This window comes from Halichoerus grypus, chromosome 13 (genome assembly GCF_964656455.1).
Source record: "Halichoerus grypus chromosome 13, mHalGry1.hap1.1, whole genome shotgun sequence".
In the NCBI taxonomy this organism is placed as follows: domain Eukaryota; kingdom Metazoa; phylum Chordata; class Mammalia; order Carnivora; family Phocidae; genus Halichoerus; species Halichoerus grypus.
The window spans coordinates 58,742,672-58,761,569 of record NC_135724.1 but is presented as its reverse complement, the minus strand read 5'-3'; the positions used below and the strand labels follow the sequence as shown (position 1 = coordinate 58,761,569).

The 18,898-nt window shown below is 46.9% G+C and overlaps 1 protein-coding gene across 1 annotated transcript; it reads right to left on the bottom strand.

Annotated features, from left to right (window-relative positions):
* Positions 1 to 4,479: 4,479 nt before the first annotated feature.
* Positions 4,480 to 18,735, bottom strand: LOC144379890 (receptor-type tyrosine-protein phosphatase mu-like). Its single transcript, XM_078060584.1, has 4 exons — positions 18,566 to 18,735; positions 16,530 to 16,693; positions 10,825 to 10,960; positions 4,480 to 5,225 (listed from the first exon to the last, which is right to left on the bottom strand). The coding sequence occupies exons 2-4, from the start codon at positions 16,673 to 16,675 to the stop codon at positions 5,172 to 5,174; spliced, it is 336 nt and encodes a 111-aa protein (XP_077916710.1). The 5' UTR covers positions 16,676 to 16,693; positions 18,566 to 18,735; the 3' UTR covers positions 4,480 to 5,171.
* Between the last annotated feature and the right edge of the window lie 163 nt (positions 18,736 to 18,898).

The following is an 18,898-nucleotide window of genomic DNA, read 5'->3' as shown; positions in this document are numbered from 1 at the left end:
CCTGTGCTGTTTTATGGGAGTGTTTAGGCCATTCACGTTGAGAGTGATTATTGAAAGATATGAATTAATTGTCATCATGTTGCCTGTGAAGACGTTGTTTTTATAGATGATTGTCCCTGAAAGTTTCTGTTGTAGATCACTCTTGGGGTCTTTCTCCTTTTATAGAACCCCCCTTAATATTTCTTGCAGGGCCGGCTTAGTGGTCACAGATTCTTTCAGTTTCTGCCGGTCGTGGAAGCTCTGCATCTCTCCATCCATTCTAAATGAAAGCCTTGCCGGATAAAGTATTCTTGGCTGCATGTTCTTCTCGTTTAGTACCCTGAATATGTCCTGCCAGGCCTTTCCGGCTTGCCAGGTCTCTGTGGATAGGTCTGACATTATTCTGATGCTCTTCCCTCTGTACGTAAGGAATCTCTTCCCCCTAACTGCCCTTAAGATGGTTTCCTTGGTTCTAAGATTTGCAAGTTTTACTATTACATGCCGGGGTGTTGGCCTGTTTTCCTTGATCTTGGGAGGGGTCCTCTCTGCCTCTAGGACTCGAATGTTTGTTTCATTCCCCAGATTAGGAAAGTTCTCAGCTACGATTTGCTCAAATACATCTTGTAGTCCTCTCCCTCTCTCCACTCCCTTTGGGATTCCAATTTTTCTGACATTGGAACGCCTCATGGTGTCACTTATTTCTCTGATTCTATTTTCATGGATTCTGAGTTGTTTTTCCCTGGCCTCCTCTTTTCCCTTTTTATCTATTATATTGTCTTCCAGGTTGCTTATTCTCTCTTCTGTCTCAGTTACCCTAGCTGTTAGATTATCTAGATTGGATTGGATCTCCTTGATAGCATTTTTAAGTTTTGCCAATTCAGCTCTCATTTCTGCCCTTAGAGACTCTATGTTGCCATTAATTGATTTCTCCATTCTAGCCATTGTCTTCACAATTGCTAGCCTGAATTCCATCTCCGACATCTTGGTTATATCTGCATCCATTTGTAAATCTGCAGCATAAATCATAATCTCTGAGTCTGTTCTGTTTTGGGGGCTCCTCCTCCTAGTCATTCTGTTGATGGGTGTTTGAGGGAATGTATAGAGTTGAAATTATTGACCAGAACCCAAGCAAGATGTACCTGTTTTCTTGGGACCTTAGGGTTGCTGGCCTCTTGTTTTCCCAGCCTGTCTTCTGTGGGAGGGGCCTGCCGCACTGTTACTCAGGCAACCCTGTGTGGGCAGAGTTGCCCCCGTGCCCCTGTGGTGAGGGATGGGCTCAGTGGGAATCAGTTTTTGGGGCTTTTGTTCTCTGGTGCCTTTCCCTAGCAGCTTTCCACGTCTCTTCCGTGAGTCAGAGCAGAAGAAACCATTTCCAATCCTCTGCCTCAGAGCAGAGAGACCACAGTCTATTCTTCAGTGAGCTCTCCAGGCCACACCGTCTCCGTTTCTGTCCGTGCTGCTATAAACTTCAGCGTCCTGGGTTGTGCGCCCTTCCGCAGTGCTCCCAGTCCTGCCTCCAGGTCGGGGCATGTCTCTGCCCTTTGTGCTTCTAAAACCGCCAGCCGCTCCCAGTTCGCGCGCAACTCCGCCGCTCGGGGTTTCCACCCCAGGAGTTGCAGTTCACCGGCGCGACCCCGGCACAGCGGGTTTCCATCTCGGAGGCTCCAGTTCGCGTGCACACGACCGTCGCTCCGGGTTTCTGTCCGGGGGGCTGCAGTTCGCCTGCGTGCGACCCCGCCGGTCTGGTTTTCCACCCCGGGGGCTGCCCTAAAATTCTTTCCCGACGCTACCGGTCTGCAAGTCTGTGCCCCGTCCACAGTGCGCGAGGCTGTCACTCACCTGCGCTGTAGGATCCCCATGTCCAGGTACCCTCCCGCTGCCGTTTATCCTCCGATATCTGCCCGCAGAATCACGGCTCTTGCTTCGTACCTCAAAACCAACCCCCTGCGATATTCTGTTTGTAGAGATCCAGATCTTCTTACATCTCAGGCTGTTTTTGTGGGTGCTCAGAGTGGTCTGGTAGATACCCAGCTCAATTCCAGGGACCAGTTGAAATAGGGTCCCCTACTCCTCCGCCATCTTTCCCCCCTCCCCTACTCCTGCATTTTTGACCCATAGAAATTGCATGAGATCATAAGTATTTATTGGTATTTTTAGCATTTCAGTTTGGAACAATTTGTTTTTCAGCAGTAGATAACTAATGTTGATTTTGGTACCTGGAATTGGCCTGTCTTCACAAAACTTGGAATATGGGTATGAGTTTGGATCCAGAGCAGAAGCAGAAGCCAGAAGGACTGCAAGGAATGTGCTGGTGGGCAGCTCATCTGCACTGTCTCATGCTGGTTCACCTTGTTGGCACATGGCAGCAGGTGTGGCTACAGCTCTACCACCTCCTGAGTGTAAAAACCATATAGCTGCTGCCTCATTTCTGCCTTCTGCATCTTGCACAAAATGACCCCCAGGGCTCAGCTGTTTGGAAGTACAGAGAGAATGGAAATCCGGGAAATAAGTTCAGTGAAGCCAAGGGGACATATTGCAAAGCTACCATAGCACGAACATGGAGTGCTGTTAACAAGTACTCCCTGAGCTGTTAACAAGCAGTTCCTGTCAGGGAGCCAGGGGGCAGGATTCCCTGTTTTTCTAGCTGTCACAGGCATCGAGGTATCTGGGAGGTTGAGGATGCCACCATGGAGGAGAACACAGAATACTGAGAGAAGGAAGAGAAGGGGTGCTGAGCCGAGGGGTTAGCTTCTTTTCTGGGCAAGGGGCAGAGACTCTTTGTGCTGAAAGAAATGAGAATCTCAACCATGCTGCAAGGTCTCACGGGAAATCAGAAAAGCCACAAAGTGTCCCTTTTCTTCTATCACTATTTCTGCTAAGAGGTGAATCCAAGTGAAAGAAAGATAAAATCCAAGAGTTCAAAAGTCTAGAGAGAACTATTGGCTTCAACATGAGATGGGGCTTGATAACTAGGAAATGGGTTGAATTATCAGACTCACCAATCTCAGGCCACTTCTGCGCCATGCCGAGGTGGCTTCTCGGCATCCCCTGGCTAAGGGGATGAAGGCCCCAGTCATGTCTTCATCGGAGAGAACGGAGGGCGCCATCTTCCCCTCTGGTCACAGGCCAGCTGGCACACACCGGGTACAGCTTCCCACACGTGTCCATCCCTAGTCCTGTGTCCTGGGGAACCCATTTTGAAGAGTACACAAAGAGCAGTTTTTCACATTTTAGGAATCTATCAGAGAATTGCATGGGGATGGTTAGAGTCCAATGTGCAGCAGGAGCCCAGCAGTGAGGCATCTCGTCTGGAGCCCCAGCTCAGTGCTGGCTTTCTCTCCCTGTGTTTTTATGGTGACCCATCCCCTTCAGGGGCGCTGGGAAATCCCTCTAGTCAGGGCAGTATGCATCATGTACTCACCACAGGCCTAAGATGCAGGCGTCAACCTCAGTCTCCTCGGTGGACGACCTCTGCTCTTGTCATCCTTACTCACCAAGGTCCCCAGAGCGGGCAGGAATCACCACCCTCCAGCCTCCCCATTTTCCAGAGTGGGCGATGGGTCCCATATCCCTGTCTCAGCAGGAGCGGCATTTCCTTTTACTGGGTGTTGTAACGAGGGGGCCTGTGACCCTGCCGCTGTCCCTCTGCCTCCCCGGGGTCCCGGAGGCACCTGGCACCAACCGGCTGGGGTGACTTTGGACAAGTTATTTAATGTCTTCCAACCTGAGTCTCTCCAGCTGTAAGATGGCTCCATTACTGTCACGGGGAGGACCTGCTGCCTCTTGGGTACGCGCCCTGCGTAGTTTCTGACATAGAACTGGGTGTTTGGTAAAAATTCATCCTCATTGTCTGTTAGAAATCATTTAACTTAGCCTGCAGCTCAGTTTGAAGAGATACTGTAAGTGCACGGCCTAGCCTCCTCCTTCAGAGGTCAGGCAGAGCCCTTGAGGAGCGAGGAGCAGGCTGCCCTGAGAGATCTTTCCCTCTGACAGGGACTGTCTTGTTCAGCTTTGTGTCCTGCTTAAATGCACTCTGATCCTTTAACCCTTCAAAAAGTGTTCTCTCAGCAAGTTTCAGGTTTGAATGAGGCCTGGAGAGGACATAGGTCACCCACGCTGCCTGAGGTGAAACAGAGAAAGGAAGAGGTTGTTTTGGTCAGGAAGCCGGGCCCCGGCATCAGCCCAGCACACTCTGAAACACTGTGCCAGGGGTGGGCGTCTCTGGGGTTTGGGTTTCCTCAGCCCCGGGGAGGCTCCCAGGATAGTCCAGGATTTCTCATTGACAGAAGTTCTCTCTCGAAAATCCCGACCCTACCTGCTCCAGGCCAACAGACCCCATCTGCCTGCAGTGACCGGGGCTGCCCCCATTGCTGGGGCTCTGGGACACCAGGAATACAGCAACACTGGTCACGGGTCTTTATTTATTGAGAAAGAATTCACACAAGGTCACATCATACAATCAGTCATTTCCTGCGCTTCATAAAAATGATTGTCATTCACTGTGCTTCACAAAAATTTCTTTTAATGAATAAATAATTTGATGAAAGCAAAAATATTTACAATATAAACAAAGGGAAGAGCTTTGGATCTGTGAATCTGATCGTCGAGCTTTGCATTTTTGAACTGACTTCTTCCAAGCTTTTCCCTTGGAAACAATACAAATCTGATAGAAACAACTCATACAACATATCTTTGTTCATTATACATTTATCGGTTAGTCTTGGAAAGGTACATAAGCTTATACTATGCAACATGTTAAAATACAAATATTAACTAAAATAATATATTATCATAATGCCAGGTAGCATTCTCCACGAAACAAAAATGTACACTCAGCCGTAACAATAACAAAGGTTCACGGGCCACAAAATAATACTCCAAAGGTACAAACTCCTTCATAAGAATATAATTGTGCTCTTCAGTTTACCAGATGTCTACACTGCTCTAACAAGCCGACGCCTAGGGCAGTATTTGATGACTCTGCTGTGTGTGGTTTTCCATCAGGCAGCAGCATTGCTGGGAACTGGGCCGTGCAAAGCAGTTTTAGAAACACTTTCTTGGGCTCTTAAAAAGAGCCAATTATGCAAAGCAAAATAAGCATATTGAGAAGTCTTCATCTCATCAACACAAATACCATGGAACGTCTTGGCTTTGTGGGATGAAAGGGTTGGTGTGCAGAGCTGTTTATGCCATCAGCCAGAATTCAAGTATTCCAGAGCCACCTCGTAGCAGAACTTGTACTGATCCTGGAAAGCAGAAGGGCAAAGATGTCAGCTATGTGATATCCAAAGGCCGGCGCCATTGAAGCAATTATGCCAGATTAGGGTTCTAATCGGAAGAAATCCAACTGAGAAGGATTTGAATCAGCAATGAATCAGAAAATCACGGTTGTGAACCACAAACCTATCCACTGTCTGGAGACATTCCCCACAAGGCCTGATGAAAGGTATTTTGACATCTACCTTCACTAGAATTTCCGGAAAGTTCTGGACAACTGGAACACATACAGTGTGTTTGTCCACACATATATGTTTACCTGTACATCAACATCCTGAACACAAAGTATGGGAAAATCAAGAGGTAGGAGGGAAAAAAAATGAAGTCTGGGGGAAATAAGTGCGATTTGCTCATACAAGGGCCTCAACAAATAAATGCGTCACTCCTGGCCCAACTATACCCTAGATTTTCAGTCAGCAGGATCTCTCCCATTTTATGAGACTTTATCAAGCACCTCTTAAATACCAAGCACCTTGACCTGGTCCCTGACTTTGAGAAGCCCATGGTCCAGCGAGGAGGCTAAGACCAGTATCCAATGATAACACATGGCACGGAGTTGAGCCAGGGCCCGAGAATGGTCCCCCGATATGGGTGCAGTGGAGTAGAGAGCAGAACTTCCTAGGGAGGGCCTGCAAAGAGGGAGCAGGTAACTAACTGCTAACTCCTAATGGGGGTTAAAACTGGCATCCCAGGTAGAGGAACTGGATAAGTTCCCCAGAGGAGAAGTGTTGGGATACCCGCTGGGAGCCACCTCTCAGCTGTTAATCAGGCAATAAAGGCATTTTTCTTGAGCACAGCTTTCTCAGATCATGGACCGCAGCCTAAGGAAGACCTACATGAGGTCCTGGTGCAGCTGGGGTCTCAGGTGTTAGGAGAGGGCATTCTGCACCTGTGTTTGTGTGGCGTGCTGCTGGACGCTCACCTGGGTGTGGTCTCTGAGCCAAGCAGAGGGACACAGCAGTTGAGGATGCTTCTATTTGCCACCTGGCAGCAGCCCAGCAGCTGGGACAGAGGGCTCAGCATCTAGAAGGCTCTCTTCCCATCTCCGGAAGAGAGAAGCTTTCACAAGGTGTAAGAGTGCACACCACAGTCTCACTACCCAACACAATGGCCACAACCAAGGAAATGGATCTATTATATTTGGGTTTGCCAAATTAATTAAAACTAAATTTCCATTTTGGGGATATGTGCCTCTTAATTAATTAGTCACTGCAATTTTCTTGTCTTCACCTACATTTTCTTCTCTATATGCCCCACTAGTCCAACCTATGTATTTGAAGACAAGAGCCATACTTTATCCCTTTGTGTGTAATACACCAGTCTTAGCACAGCACCTGACATACAGTTGGGGGTGTCAAACGTTGGCTGTATATGTAAATGATGACAAAATATGGGTTTAGCAGCATTTCATTCAACCCAGTAAACACTGAAGGCTAGAGACTAGGGAGTTTAAGATGCAGTTTTAGTCCTTCAGGAGTTCACAATCTGGAGGGGAAGACAGGAAGCAAACAGACCATCTCAACATACTAGAGGGGCCACAAGATTAAAACATCAGTAGCAGTAGCACCCACCAGCAGGGCTAAGATAAAAAAAGACAGACAATAACAAGCATTGGTGAGGACGAGGAGAAACTGGATCCTCATACGCTGCCGGTGGGAATGTGAAAGGTGCAGCCACTTTGGAAAATCCTCTGGCAGGTCCTCAAAAGGTTAAACGGAAGAGTTACCCCGTGGCCCAGCAATTCCTCTCCTAGGTATATGCCCAAGAGAACTGAACATATGTCTACACCAAAGCTTTCTGATTCATATTTCAGGATTTGATACTTTCATTTTCAAAATATTTAAAAGAAACCATTTGCATTTCAAAATTCTAAAAGGCCATGTTGTCAGATCGCCAGGCTGACATATTGGCTATGAAGTGGTCAACCCTGTTCTCCTGTCTCCTTCACAGAGACAGTTAATGTTTTTCATGGAAATCTGAGAGGTCCAATTACTTACTGCATAAACATGGGTTTGCATAAACCTAATCGCGAAATTTCAGTGCCTACTATGAACCATCCTTTTAACATGTGATCATGCATTTAGCGAATCATATAGCTGCTGGCCTCTGGCCACAACCCCCAAAAGATTTTGGGCTTCACTGCTAAGGGGCTGCTGTGGTGAAAAATCACTGAAGCTGCCCTGTCCCAGGCATGACTACAGTTTTCAAAATGAATTCGCCATCATCTCATCCCTCCTAACAAACTGTCAATCCCAATAGATTCTGTGATGACTGGTTTCTGAATCAGAAAAATAAAGGGAGTGAGAAGGAAGACCATAAATTGTTGCGTGCCCTCCCCCAAGCACCCCAGGAAATGCCTGAAATCCTCCTCTGTTGCAAACTATTACCCTTGATCGCCAGGTACAGGCCTGTCTTCTGCGTTTTCCTCTCTCAGCTCGCTTGCTTTTGAGCGGTGTAATTAAGCCACACGAGCTATTCCTGTGCTTCAGGGAGAAAAAAAGAACATTTCTGCCTTGGTCCCAAGTTCTCCTGATTGGGCAACATTAGCTGGCTTTGGGCATGAAAAAGTGACATGGGCAGGGGTTGTCCTTGGGCCGGACCGGAACCAGGGCAGCCAGCTACTCTCCTCCCAAGCCCCCGACCCCACCTTCACTGCAGCCCCACCTCCTGTTCTCCTGAAGAAGGAGAAAATGAACTCTAAAGAGGCACCTACAAGCTAGGTTCTATTTTAAAGCCCCCACCCCCCACCCTGTTCACTCAGTGAGGACATCACGAGGCCACGAGGCCTGCAAATGACTTTGGGGAGCTCCCTGAAGGGCTCAAGCTGTGCCCGTGTCAGCCCAAGCTGCCTCGTGTCTGAGGAACTTGGGGCCCTGCAGTCCCTCTGGGCACTTCCAAGGCCCCGCGCTGCCTGCCCGAGAAGATTCAGAGAGCAGTCTGCGTGGCTCACCTGGGGCAGCACTGCCCTCCCTGATGCACTTGCTTTTTGAACCTAAAACAAGTTTCACAATTTCACCTGCTGACAGGTCCCACAGTCTGGAAAAACCCTTTTGACTGATGTCCCTGCCCGGAGGATCAAGTGGTCCCCAGTGTGCCAGTCACCATGGGTGGGGCCGTCTGCTTCGAAGTTCCCAGCACGTTCCCAGCCATATATATATGACGGCCTAACTAAAAGAAATGGTACTTGTAAGCAAAAACAAACAAACGACATGGGTCCTTACTCAATTCAGGAAGCTTCTAGCCCACTGAAAAGAGCCCTGTGACATTTCTTTCCTCGGGTCACCAGATTTTACCTATTATTTTGCTAACAGTCATTGTAACAAATTTATCAGGCATTCTTCCAGGAAACTGAAAACTTGCCTTATATTTTTCAGCACGGACCTTATCCTAGAACTGGTACTGACCCTCAGAAGTTTGGGCATCCAAAGATCCTATTTTCTCTATTTGAGTAACACCTCATCACAGGAACGCCTGAATTATTACAGAAGAGTGGGCTCCCTGCTGGTCCAAGCACCTACATGTCCATTCAGTTCATGAAGAATCACCTCCATCCTTTAGTCTGCACCACTGATTTGGAAAAAGCCACATTGTTTCTGCACATAAAAATTCGTGAGTGATGAAAGCTGCAGCCAGAGCCATTAGCGGAAAGGCCTGGAAGGGTCTATTACTAATGACCTACTTAATTCAGGCTGTAGTGAGAGGGAAAGTATATATATATATTTTTCATCAAGGTCAGCTTTCCCCAAGTACCAACCAAAGTTTGGAAGCTACACATCTGTCCCTGAATCCCAGAGGTTAAATGCCAATGAAGTCAGAATATTTTAATTTAGGCATTTGCTTCCATCTTCTGCCCACCTTCTTATCTGTCTTAAACTCAGGCCACTTTTGATGGCCCAGCTGCCCTATCTCACCTGCTCCCAGCCCAGAAGAGAGTTCCGTGGTGGTACTACTCTTCAACACTCACGGGTGGTCCCAGGGAGTGAGATAGTTCTCTGCCTCTGGAAGAGCTGGTTCTATTGAAGCCTGCACATGGGACATGACAGCCAGCCTTTCAGCCCATCCACACGAAATCTGTGCCTCTGTAAAAGGCACTGGGCATGGGGCCTGGCACATATTAAGCACCATGTGAATACCAGCTGCTAGCTGCCACCTCCTCTTCCTCACCCAACCAGCTCACATATACCTGCCGGCTGCAGGATGCCCTGTAGACACCCGCGCTCTCAAGACCCACTTTCTCATCTTTGCGTTTTTCAGCAACACTTTCACATATATTGTCTCATGGGATCACCTCAATAAGCCAACATTATCCTTGGTTTACACGACTCGGGCTCAGGAAAGCTAAGTGCCCGGCCCGAGAAGACTTAAATGGCCAAGTTCATTGTCAATTGACTTGAATTAGTAGCATTGCTGAGATGAGAATTTGGGTTTTCCTGGGGCCTCCCCTAGGGCGGGGAGGAGAGGGGGCAGCAGGCTGGGGGGCATGGTCCATTCTCCACAGAAGCCAAGGTGCTACCTGCTGATGGTTTTGGGAGTTTGTACCTGGCCAAACAGGCATCCGCTTCCCAAATTCCCCAAGCAGCACCGTGCTTCTTGGAAACATCAAGCAGGACACATGTACTTGGGGGAAGCAGATGCCCTAGGAGAGTGACTTGTGCAGAGGAGGACGTGTCCCAGGAGTGGGTCGGCATCGGTGACTATCATTACCCAGCCTGGGGCACAGCTAGGATGACTGGGACCGTGGCTACTCCCTCAACGTTAGCTCGAATCTCCACTCCTTCTTTAGTTCCTTTCTTATATTTTAAATTTGAAGCCCACTGCCGCAGGGCCGTGGGCCGGGGCGCGTAGGCTTTCCAGGTGTGGCGTGGGCACCAGCCGTGTCTTCCTCCTTCTCCCCACCCCAGGCCATTCTCCCAACCTTGGGATCCGTCCCACCGTTTCCTTCAGATCCTTCTTCCACTAGCAGAGAAGTACAAACACCTAATCTGAAAGCTTCCTCCTTCAAGCTATTCTACTCACAAGCGGCAGTGGCTGGCATTTTAATAGCGGCACGCAAGAAAGAGATCTGAAATACTCTAAGAAAATAACTGCACGTAGTCCTTTGTTTCTCCGCTCCTCTGTCCTCATCTCAGATATGGCCACCAGAATTAAACACAATATTCTGGATGTCAAACTAAAATTCACAGCTTTGATAAATATTAGGTGATTAAGCTATTTATAAAATCTATAATTTGAAAATCTGGCATTTCGGGTGCTATGATTATTCCTTCCCCGCGAAGACTAAGTGCTTAACCATGTGGAAGGCACTGCCAAGAACGGAAATGAATAAGGATGTTCACTTGTGAGTTTCAACTCTTTCCACGTTGCCTGTGTGTGGAGATGAAGTCTCCCTGTGAAAAGCCAAGTGAGAGAGGAAGAGGGAGAAAAGCCCTCGCAAGCAAAGCGATTCCATTATGCTCCTGAAAACGAGTCTCCCCCACCCCCCCCATGAATCAGCATCACCACCAACTATGTCCCCTAAGCGGGAAAATGCCCCATTCCGCAGGACGGGGGGAGGGGAGGGGGGCTTACCAGGAGGTCCACCATGTTGGGCTTGTTGTTCCTCAGCGTCTTCACCGCGTGGAAGACGTCCACCGTCCTCTGGTGCCGGAGCATCTCACAGACGATGCTGATGGCACAGAATGTCCCACTACGGCCTCCCCCGTTCCTGTCGGAAGAGAAATCAGATGGTTGCGTTTGCCCTCGCACTGCGGGCTCACGTGCCGCCTGAGCCCTGGACAACAGGTCACGGTGAGGGCCTCAGAGGCCAGGGGAACGCTCCCCCACCCCGGCCTGATTCTTTCAATTAGAGCAAATGGTGTTAATGAGCCTCAGTGCTGGGCCCGTGGGTCATCTGACTGGAGGCGACGATCAACTGGCACATTCTGCTCTCCTAGCTTTGCCTCTGCCCTGGATTATATAATCTGATAAAGCATGCTATCAGTTTTTAGTCAAAGGGCCCATTCCGGAAAGTTTCCAGTGACCAAACACCTCATCTAGTATCTGCCACCAAAACCAGTGATGAGTGTTGGTTATGTTCCAAGATGGACTTGGCCTTAAAAAAAAATGCATTAGTGTTTCATTATTTATCTCTAAAACATAAGGGCTCTTTCTGATAAAACTTTTCATTTTGAGCTAATTTTAGATGTACAGAATCATTGCAAACACAACGTGGCGAGTTCCCTGGCATACCCACCTCACCCTGATGCGAACATCTTACAGTCATAGTAAGTGACCGGAACCAGGAAATTAACACTGGTGCAATAGTGTTAACTAAACTACAGGCCTTAGTCAAATATCACCAGTCAAATGTCACCAATGTCCTTTTTTTGGTCCAGGATCCAATCCCAGACCCCGCTTTGCATTGACTTGTCCTGGCTCTTTAGTCTCCTCCATCTGGGACAGGTCCTCAGTCTTTCCTTGTTTTTCTTGACCTTGACACTTTTGAAGAGTACTGATCAGTTATTTTGTAGAATACAAAATATAGAATGTAGATGTAGAAAGTAGCCATGGTTTTAATCTATAAGTTCCTCTTTGCTCTTTTTCTCTTAGCAATTTATTTGTTGAAGAAATGGGGTCTTCTTTCCTGGAGAGAGCCCCACATCCTGGGTTGTTCTCATTCATTGCATTTCTGTGACTCATTTAGCATGTTTCTCTCTAATCCTTATTTCCTATATATTGGGAGTTAGCTCCACAGCTTCGTAAGAATTACATGTTTTTAAAGACAAGGATACCTTACAAGTATACTTTCATTAGGAAGCCGGCACAAAATATCAAGTTGTCCCTTGTTTTGTGATTTTAAGATTGATCACTGTGTCAGAATGCCAGCTTGATCAGTTCATTATTAAGTCCCAAATCAGTTTTTTAAATAAAGTATAATGGAACTACAATTAAGCTCACAAATGGTAAGTATATATCTCAGTTAATTTCCAAATGCATGTGCCACATAACCACCATTCAGATCAAGATGCAGACCATGATTAGCCCCCCAGACCTCCCTCAGAATTCTTCCTCATCAATACCATCAGTAACTCAAAGATGAGCCCTGTTTTCATTTTTAGCGTCATAAATTTCTTTGGTCTGTTTTTGAATTTTGTATAAATGGAATCATTTGGTACATACTCTTTTGCATCTGGCTTATTTCACTTAATATTATCTGTGTGAGAATCATCCATCTTGTATCTATGGTTTGTTCTTTTTTTTTTTTTAAGATTTTATTTATTTGACAGAGAGAAAGATAGCCAGAGAGGGAACATAAGCAGGGGGAGTGGGAGAGGGAGAAGCAGGCTTCCCACGGAGCAGGGAGCCCGATGCGGGGCTCGATCTCAGGACCCTGGGATCATGACCTGAGCCGACGGCAGACGCCTAACGACTGAGCCACCCAGGCGCCCCTATGGTTTGTTCTTTTATATTGCTCACAATAATCCCATTGACTGGATATACTACTGTATAATTTATCTATCTACCAGCTGAGGAATGTTTGGGCTGTTTCTAGTTTTCAGTATTATGAGTAAACCTGCTATAAAAATGTCTCCTGGTGCATACAGGACTCACTTCTGTAGTCATGTACCTGGGAGGGGAAGAGCTCAGAGAATATATTTATATTTAGCATTCAGTGTTGTTGTCAGACAGATCCAAAATGGCAGTACCATATTTACTTCCTGTCAGCAGGTACAGGAGTTCCAGTTACTCTGCAGCTTCACCAACACTGGGTATCTTCATTTGTTTGTCTTTTAAATTTCACCCATTCTGGTGAGTGTGTAGAGGGCATCTGATCCTGGTTTTAGTGTGTATTATCCTGAAAATGAATAATGCTGAGTACCTTCTGTGTTTATGGGCCACGTACATCTTCTTTGTTTAAAAAATAAAGTTCTTGTCAAGTCTATTGCTCAAACAACTGGGTCGATCTTTTCTTGCTGGCTTGCAGTAGTTAGGCATTCTGGCCATGAGTCCTTTGTCAAATGCACGTATCACAAAATTCTTTGCCCACTCTCCGTCTTGCTTTTTCACTCTCCTTGGTGTCTTTTGACGAACAGAAGTGCTTAACTTTAATGAGATCCTATTTTTCAATATTTTCTTTTGTGGCTAGCGTTCTGTGTCTTGGGCGACATCATCTTTGGTTACACCTCATGATCATGAAGGTTTTCTCCTGGAAGCTTCATTGTTTTCCTTTTCACATTTGGGCCCATGATCCATCTGGAAATGATTTCTGTATGCAGCATGAGGAGGGAGACCAGGTGGGCGGGCTGTCTTTTCCTGCTGCCCGCCCTGCAGGAGGTGTGTTGCTGTGGGGTCTTTGTTGTAAATCAGGTGACCTTGAGGTGTGGCTCCATTTCTGGATTTTCTCTTCTGCTCCATTAGCCTACTTTCTGTCTTCCCACTGATACCACACTGCTTTCCCCCCACCAGCTTTTCACTTGATGCTTTCAGCAGCTGTTGAGGACCATTGTCTACATCCATTATCCTCAACAAGGGTTGCAAAATGGTGATCTCTTACTTCTATCCATTTCTTCTGGTTTTATGAGCTGGAAGACGTATAAAGAAAAAAAACCCTATTTGCTCACCGTGAATGTACGTTTGGCTCAAGAAACCATTCCATTTACAGAACCTGGAGGCCTGTCTTGGGCAGGGACTGCTCCGCCACAACCATTAGGTGGCGCTATGCTATGCTGAATATAATGTTCTTACCTCAGAAATGAACAGCAGAGAGCTTTTGTGGTTCCGTGCATTCTTTCCTGGCCTATGTTGGAGGATACGAATTCAACCTAACTTTGTTTCTCACAACTAGAAAATCTTCAATTTAGATTTATATTTATAAATTTAGATTTATGTTTATTTTAGATTATATATATATATTTATAAATCTAAACAACAATAAACACTCTTACCTGGCACAGGTCTCATGACCATCCTGATGCCAAGAGAGCAAGAGGCAGCCCCATGGGAACCATGGGGACTTCAGAATTGGGGAAAATGTTTCCCAAGGAAAGATCAAGTTTCTCGTACCAGAAGAGGGGTGGGGTGCTGGGCTGGCAAGAGGGCAGAAACAACGGATGCCCACCACCGTCCACTCTAGAGAACAGCCCACTGTAGACATCACATGGAATGGTAATGTAATGGCTTAGTTCTGGGGTCACAGCTGGGTCTTGGGAGAGTATAGTCGTGGTTGTCTATGAGGTGCAGTGATTTAAGTGGTCTCTGTATCTTCCCCTCAGGCCTGTCCTGGTGCCTCAGCTTCCCCCAGTGTGACTCAGTCCTTTGGGTTACAGCACTGGCCCTTGTTAGGAAGCTACCAATCAAAGGGGGGGCACCATGCATGCATCATATTCCTAGTTCCGGATGCTGGCAGACTCCAAACACAGAAGTGGGTATCTGCAGAGTGTTTTTAGTTTTTTTCAAAAGACCTAACAGATACAATACAAACCCTAACTAAAATGTCAATTTCCCTTGCTGGGACTATATCAGCTCACACTGGTGACCACCGCCCCCCCGTTGTATTCTGATCAGAAGTTTTTTTTTTTATTTAAAAAAAAAATTTTTTTTTTAAAGATTTTATTTATTTGCAAGAGAGAGAATGAGAGACAGAGAGCATGAGAAGGAGGAGGGTCAGAGGGAAAAGCAGACTCCCTGCTGAGCAGGGAGCCCGATGTGGGACTCGATCCCGGGACTCCAGGATCATGACCTGAGCCGAAGGCAGTCGCCTAACCAACTGAGCCACCCAGGCGCCCCTGATCAGAAGTTTTATCTGCACTTAAGATAAATAAAAATGGGGATGTGCACTGCTAATCTTCTTTGACATTTTCTTGGTAGAGATGTTTTTAATGAACTGGGTCTATGAGAAGGAAGGGACGAGTAATAAACGCTGAGGACAAAGGATTGGGGCCTCTGGTTGAGGCTAAGTGTGAATGGGTTCATAAGACTCTTTTCAAGGGGATGTCAGTTTCTGTAGGATGAGACACTGCCACCTTTTGACTCCTGGGAGGCAGGGCAGAGCTCTAGGGTATCACAGACCCTCCTGGGCCCCTGGGTGGGTGGCATCACGTGAGGTATGGGAACCAAGGGGAGAAATCCAGGTCCTTAGGCAAGCTTATCATTTTAACTAGGGTTGGTCTGCCCAGAGTTAAACCTTATTTTCCCTTCAGCTTGGGAGAGACCTCACTGTGTGCTAATGAAACTCCACTGAAAAGAGACATAAGCTTATACTTGAAGTTTCCACAAATTCTCTAAACATCTTCCCTAACTGCCATGACTTTCTAATTGCTTGCTCCATTAAGCCAATCCCAGCTGGCTGATTAGCTACATATCATCACCAATGAGCAAATGCAGGTGAAAATGCTCTGAAAAGTGTGGCTGTCTCTATTCAAGGGCTCTCAACCTTGGCCGCACATTGAAATAATCTAGGAGTTTGAAAAAACAAGGATGTCTGGGGCCCATCCTCAGGGATTTTGATTTAATTGCTTTGGGTGTGGCCTGGGCATGGTTTTTGTTTTTCGTTGTTGTTGCTTTAAAAATCTTCCCAAATGACCCTCAATGTGCAGCCACAATTGGGAATCATTGCTCTGTAGCAGAGGTTTTCCCATTTGAGCGCCTTCTATATCTTCTGGCCTACAGACCACACTTCGGAGATACTGGTTCTAACCAAATCTTCCCTATATATGTACTTTCCCAGGCAAAAACCAAGACACAAACAAACACAATTCTCTTAAAAGACAATTCCTTTGAAAGACAGTTCCTTTGAAACTTCTAACATGATTTCCTATAGAATCACCAACTAGTGTGATGGTAAAGATGCTCTCACTGGCTTTGCCAAACCAGGAGGGGGCCCTGATTTGCAGCATTTGCTGATGTGGGTGATGTAAATGTCTCCACTGGGGATGACTTCAAGTTACCAACGGTTTAACAACCAGCTCAGAAAATTCCCCTAAACTTAACCCTTGGCTCTCAGGAGCTGGTAGGAGCCCAATGAACCCACTCAGGTGTTTCTTTTGTGGGGGGGGAGGGACGATCACAAGGTCAGGGCTTATTTATAGCAGTGATACCCCATCTGAATGCAAAATGTGCATATCTTGTTTTCTGCAAAGCAAACCAAATCCTTAACGAGGAGACAGATCATCTGCATTCACCCAGACCCACTGATTTCTTCTCCATTCATAGAGAGACAAGGGGTAGTAAATGAGGGGGGACAGCAGAGCGTTGGCCTGGCCCTTCTGAGGTACAGAGCTCCCCTTAGCACTTACAAGCAGTGCACAACTGTGCGGCCTTCACCACCGTTGTATTCTTCCTGCCACTTATCCACTTGGCGAATGAGCTTCAAGAAGGAGCGCTTGGACACCGGCGTGTCCCTGTACATGGGCCAGCCCAGGAACTGGAATTGCTGCACCATCCGATATCCATCTTGGGGCTAGAAGGAATCAGGCAACAATCAGGGAGTGGAAAGAAAAAAGGCATTGTTTACTTGTGGAATACTAGCAGGCTGAGTCCACCTGCTTGGACTTCTCAGCAAAGTAGTCCATTACTAAAGAATAGGCCTGCCTATAAATACCGAAGGAAGCTTCCACTGGCCTGAAGACTTACGAGTTTTAATCTGGAGCTGTTATTAAAAAAACCAGGGGTTTTAAATGACAGGCCAGACAAATAAAAGTGAAGCAGAATGCTTACAGTTTTGCAAAAGCCAAGTGACAACACACAACGTGAGCACTGACCACGTTGTGCAGTAAGGGGTAAAATGGGTTTCCTTTAATTGCAGGTAACTTAAGGGTAAGAAATAAATTATAATCCAGAGACGTTTGTGAGCTCAGGTTACATGGCGTTTGTCGTGAGCACAACATGGGTTTGCGTATGGGTGTGAATCTTGCTAAGATGTCAGTGGTCAATTAATCTTTACCTACAATTAAATGGAATTGAAGTATTCAAAGAAAGTGTTAGAAAAGCGGCAACAGTTTTGATCTGGCTGCAGCTAAATCACTTGGATCACGTCTCCCGCGGCCTTTGGCACCTTTGACGTGGGTGATCGCTCTCACTCTCTGACAGTTTCTTCCCCAGCTGTTCCTTCTCCACTCTCTGCCCTCTGTCTTGGCCTCCCTTTCTACCAGACCTCTTGCTGATGGAAGTCCAGGCTCAGTCCTCGGGCCCCCTCTCTCTCTGACCTGATGAGCACACTCAGTCTCATGGCTTTCCAGACTCCAGTAAGTCATCATTTTACATCTCCAGGGTGGGCCTCTTCTGAGTTCCCCCTCCATATATCCAGGCCTACTTGATATGTCCGCTTAGGTTTCTAACAGTCATCTCAAACCCAGACCATTTCCTGGCCTTCTCTCCAATGCATGCCCTCCACCCCAAACAGTTCCATTATACCCATAGGTATAATAGGTATCCCTAACTCGGTTAATGTCAATTCCACTGGTCCATTTCTCAGGACCTGAATCTTGAGACCCACCCCCTACTCCCTGGGTTCCAGCCTATTCCCAAATCCTGTTGGCTCTGTCATGAGAATATATCAGCATCTCTGCCTCATGTACCTCCAACTGCTGCCACTGCATCCTCCTGTTGTCACTTCTCACTTGGATTATAATGGCCTCCTGACTGATCTGTTCTCAACCCAGAAGCTACAGTGCTCCTCTTTAATCATGTGATTCTTCTCTACTCAACCCTGTATCTGCTTCTCATTTCCTTTACAGCAAAAGCCCAAATCCTGGCAGTGGCCTGGAGGTCCTACACAGTCTCTGTCCCCTAGCCCCCCAAACCTTGGCCACTTTCCCTTTAGGTAGACAACTCTATTAGCTACTCTCACCTTCACTTACCGTGCTCTAGCCACATCAGCCTCCTCACTGTTTCTGGACCTCACCAGAGAAGGCCCTACCTCAGGGCCTTTGTATTGACCATTGTTTCTGCTGGCAAAGCTGTCTCCACAGAGAGCTGTGTGGCTGTTCCCTCACTTTGATTGGGTCTTTGCTCACACGGACATCTAGTTAAGACAGGGACTTGTTCTCCCTCCTGTTCATGGTCTTAGTGCTTTCGACCTCCCCACTTTTTTCCCTATAGCATTTATTGCTTCTAACATACTATATATATTATATCTATTATTTATTGTCTGTTTTCTCCCATTAGAACGTAAGCTCCATAAGGTCAGGGAGCTTTGTTTTGTTCACAAACACCTAGAATGTATTCCAAACTCCTAACTGGTAGGGACTGACACAGAGCGGGCACTCTAGATATTTGGTGAATGAGAAAATAATGAAACCAGAACATAAGTGACATTGGCTGTGATTCTTACTCTGGCTGCATTATAAATACGGAATATCCTGCTGATGATGTCTTCTTCTAAGTCAGCAGAAACAAATTCCACTTGGATGGGGCCATGTCTGTGAACTCCATTCTCTGGCCAGTACTGCGGACACAACTGAATTCAAAACACAGAAATGTGAGGTTAATCATAGGAATAAATTGACTCCTGGGCACCTGGGTGGCTCAGTCGTTAAGCGTCTGCCTTCGGCTCAGGTCATGAGCCCAGGGTCCTGGGATCGAGCCCTGCATCGGGCTCCCTGCTCTGTGGGAAGCCTGCTTCTCCCTCTCCCACTCCCCCTGCTTGTGTTCCCTCTCTCGCTGT

Coding starts and splice junctions, on each gene's coding strand:
- LOC144379890 (XM_078060584.1), bottom strand. CDS start 16,675: ATGGTGCAGCAATTCCAGTTCCTGGGCTGGCCCATGTACAGGGACACG. Junction 10,961..16,529: donor CGCACAGTTGTGCACTGCTT/GTAAGTGCTAAG, acceptor CTCTTCCGACAG/GAACGGGGGAGGCCGTAGTG. Junction 5,226..10,824: donor CCAACATGGTGGACCTCCTG/GTAAGCCCCCCT, acceptor TCTGCTTTCCAG/GATCAGTACAAGTTCTGCTA.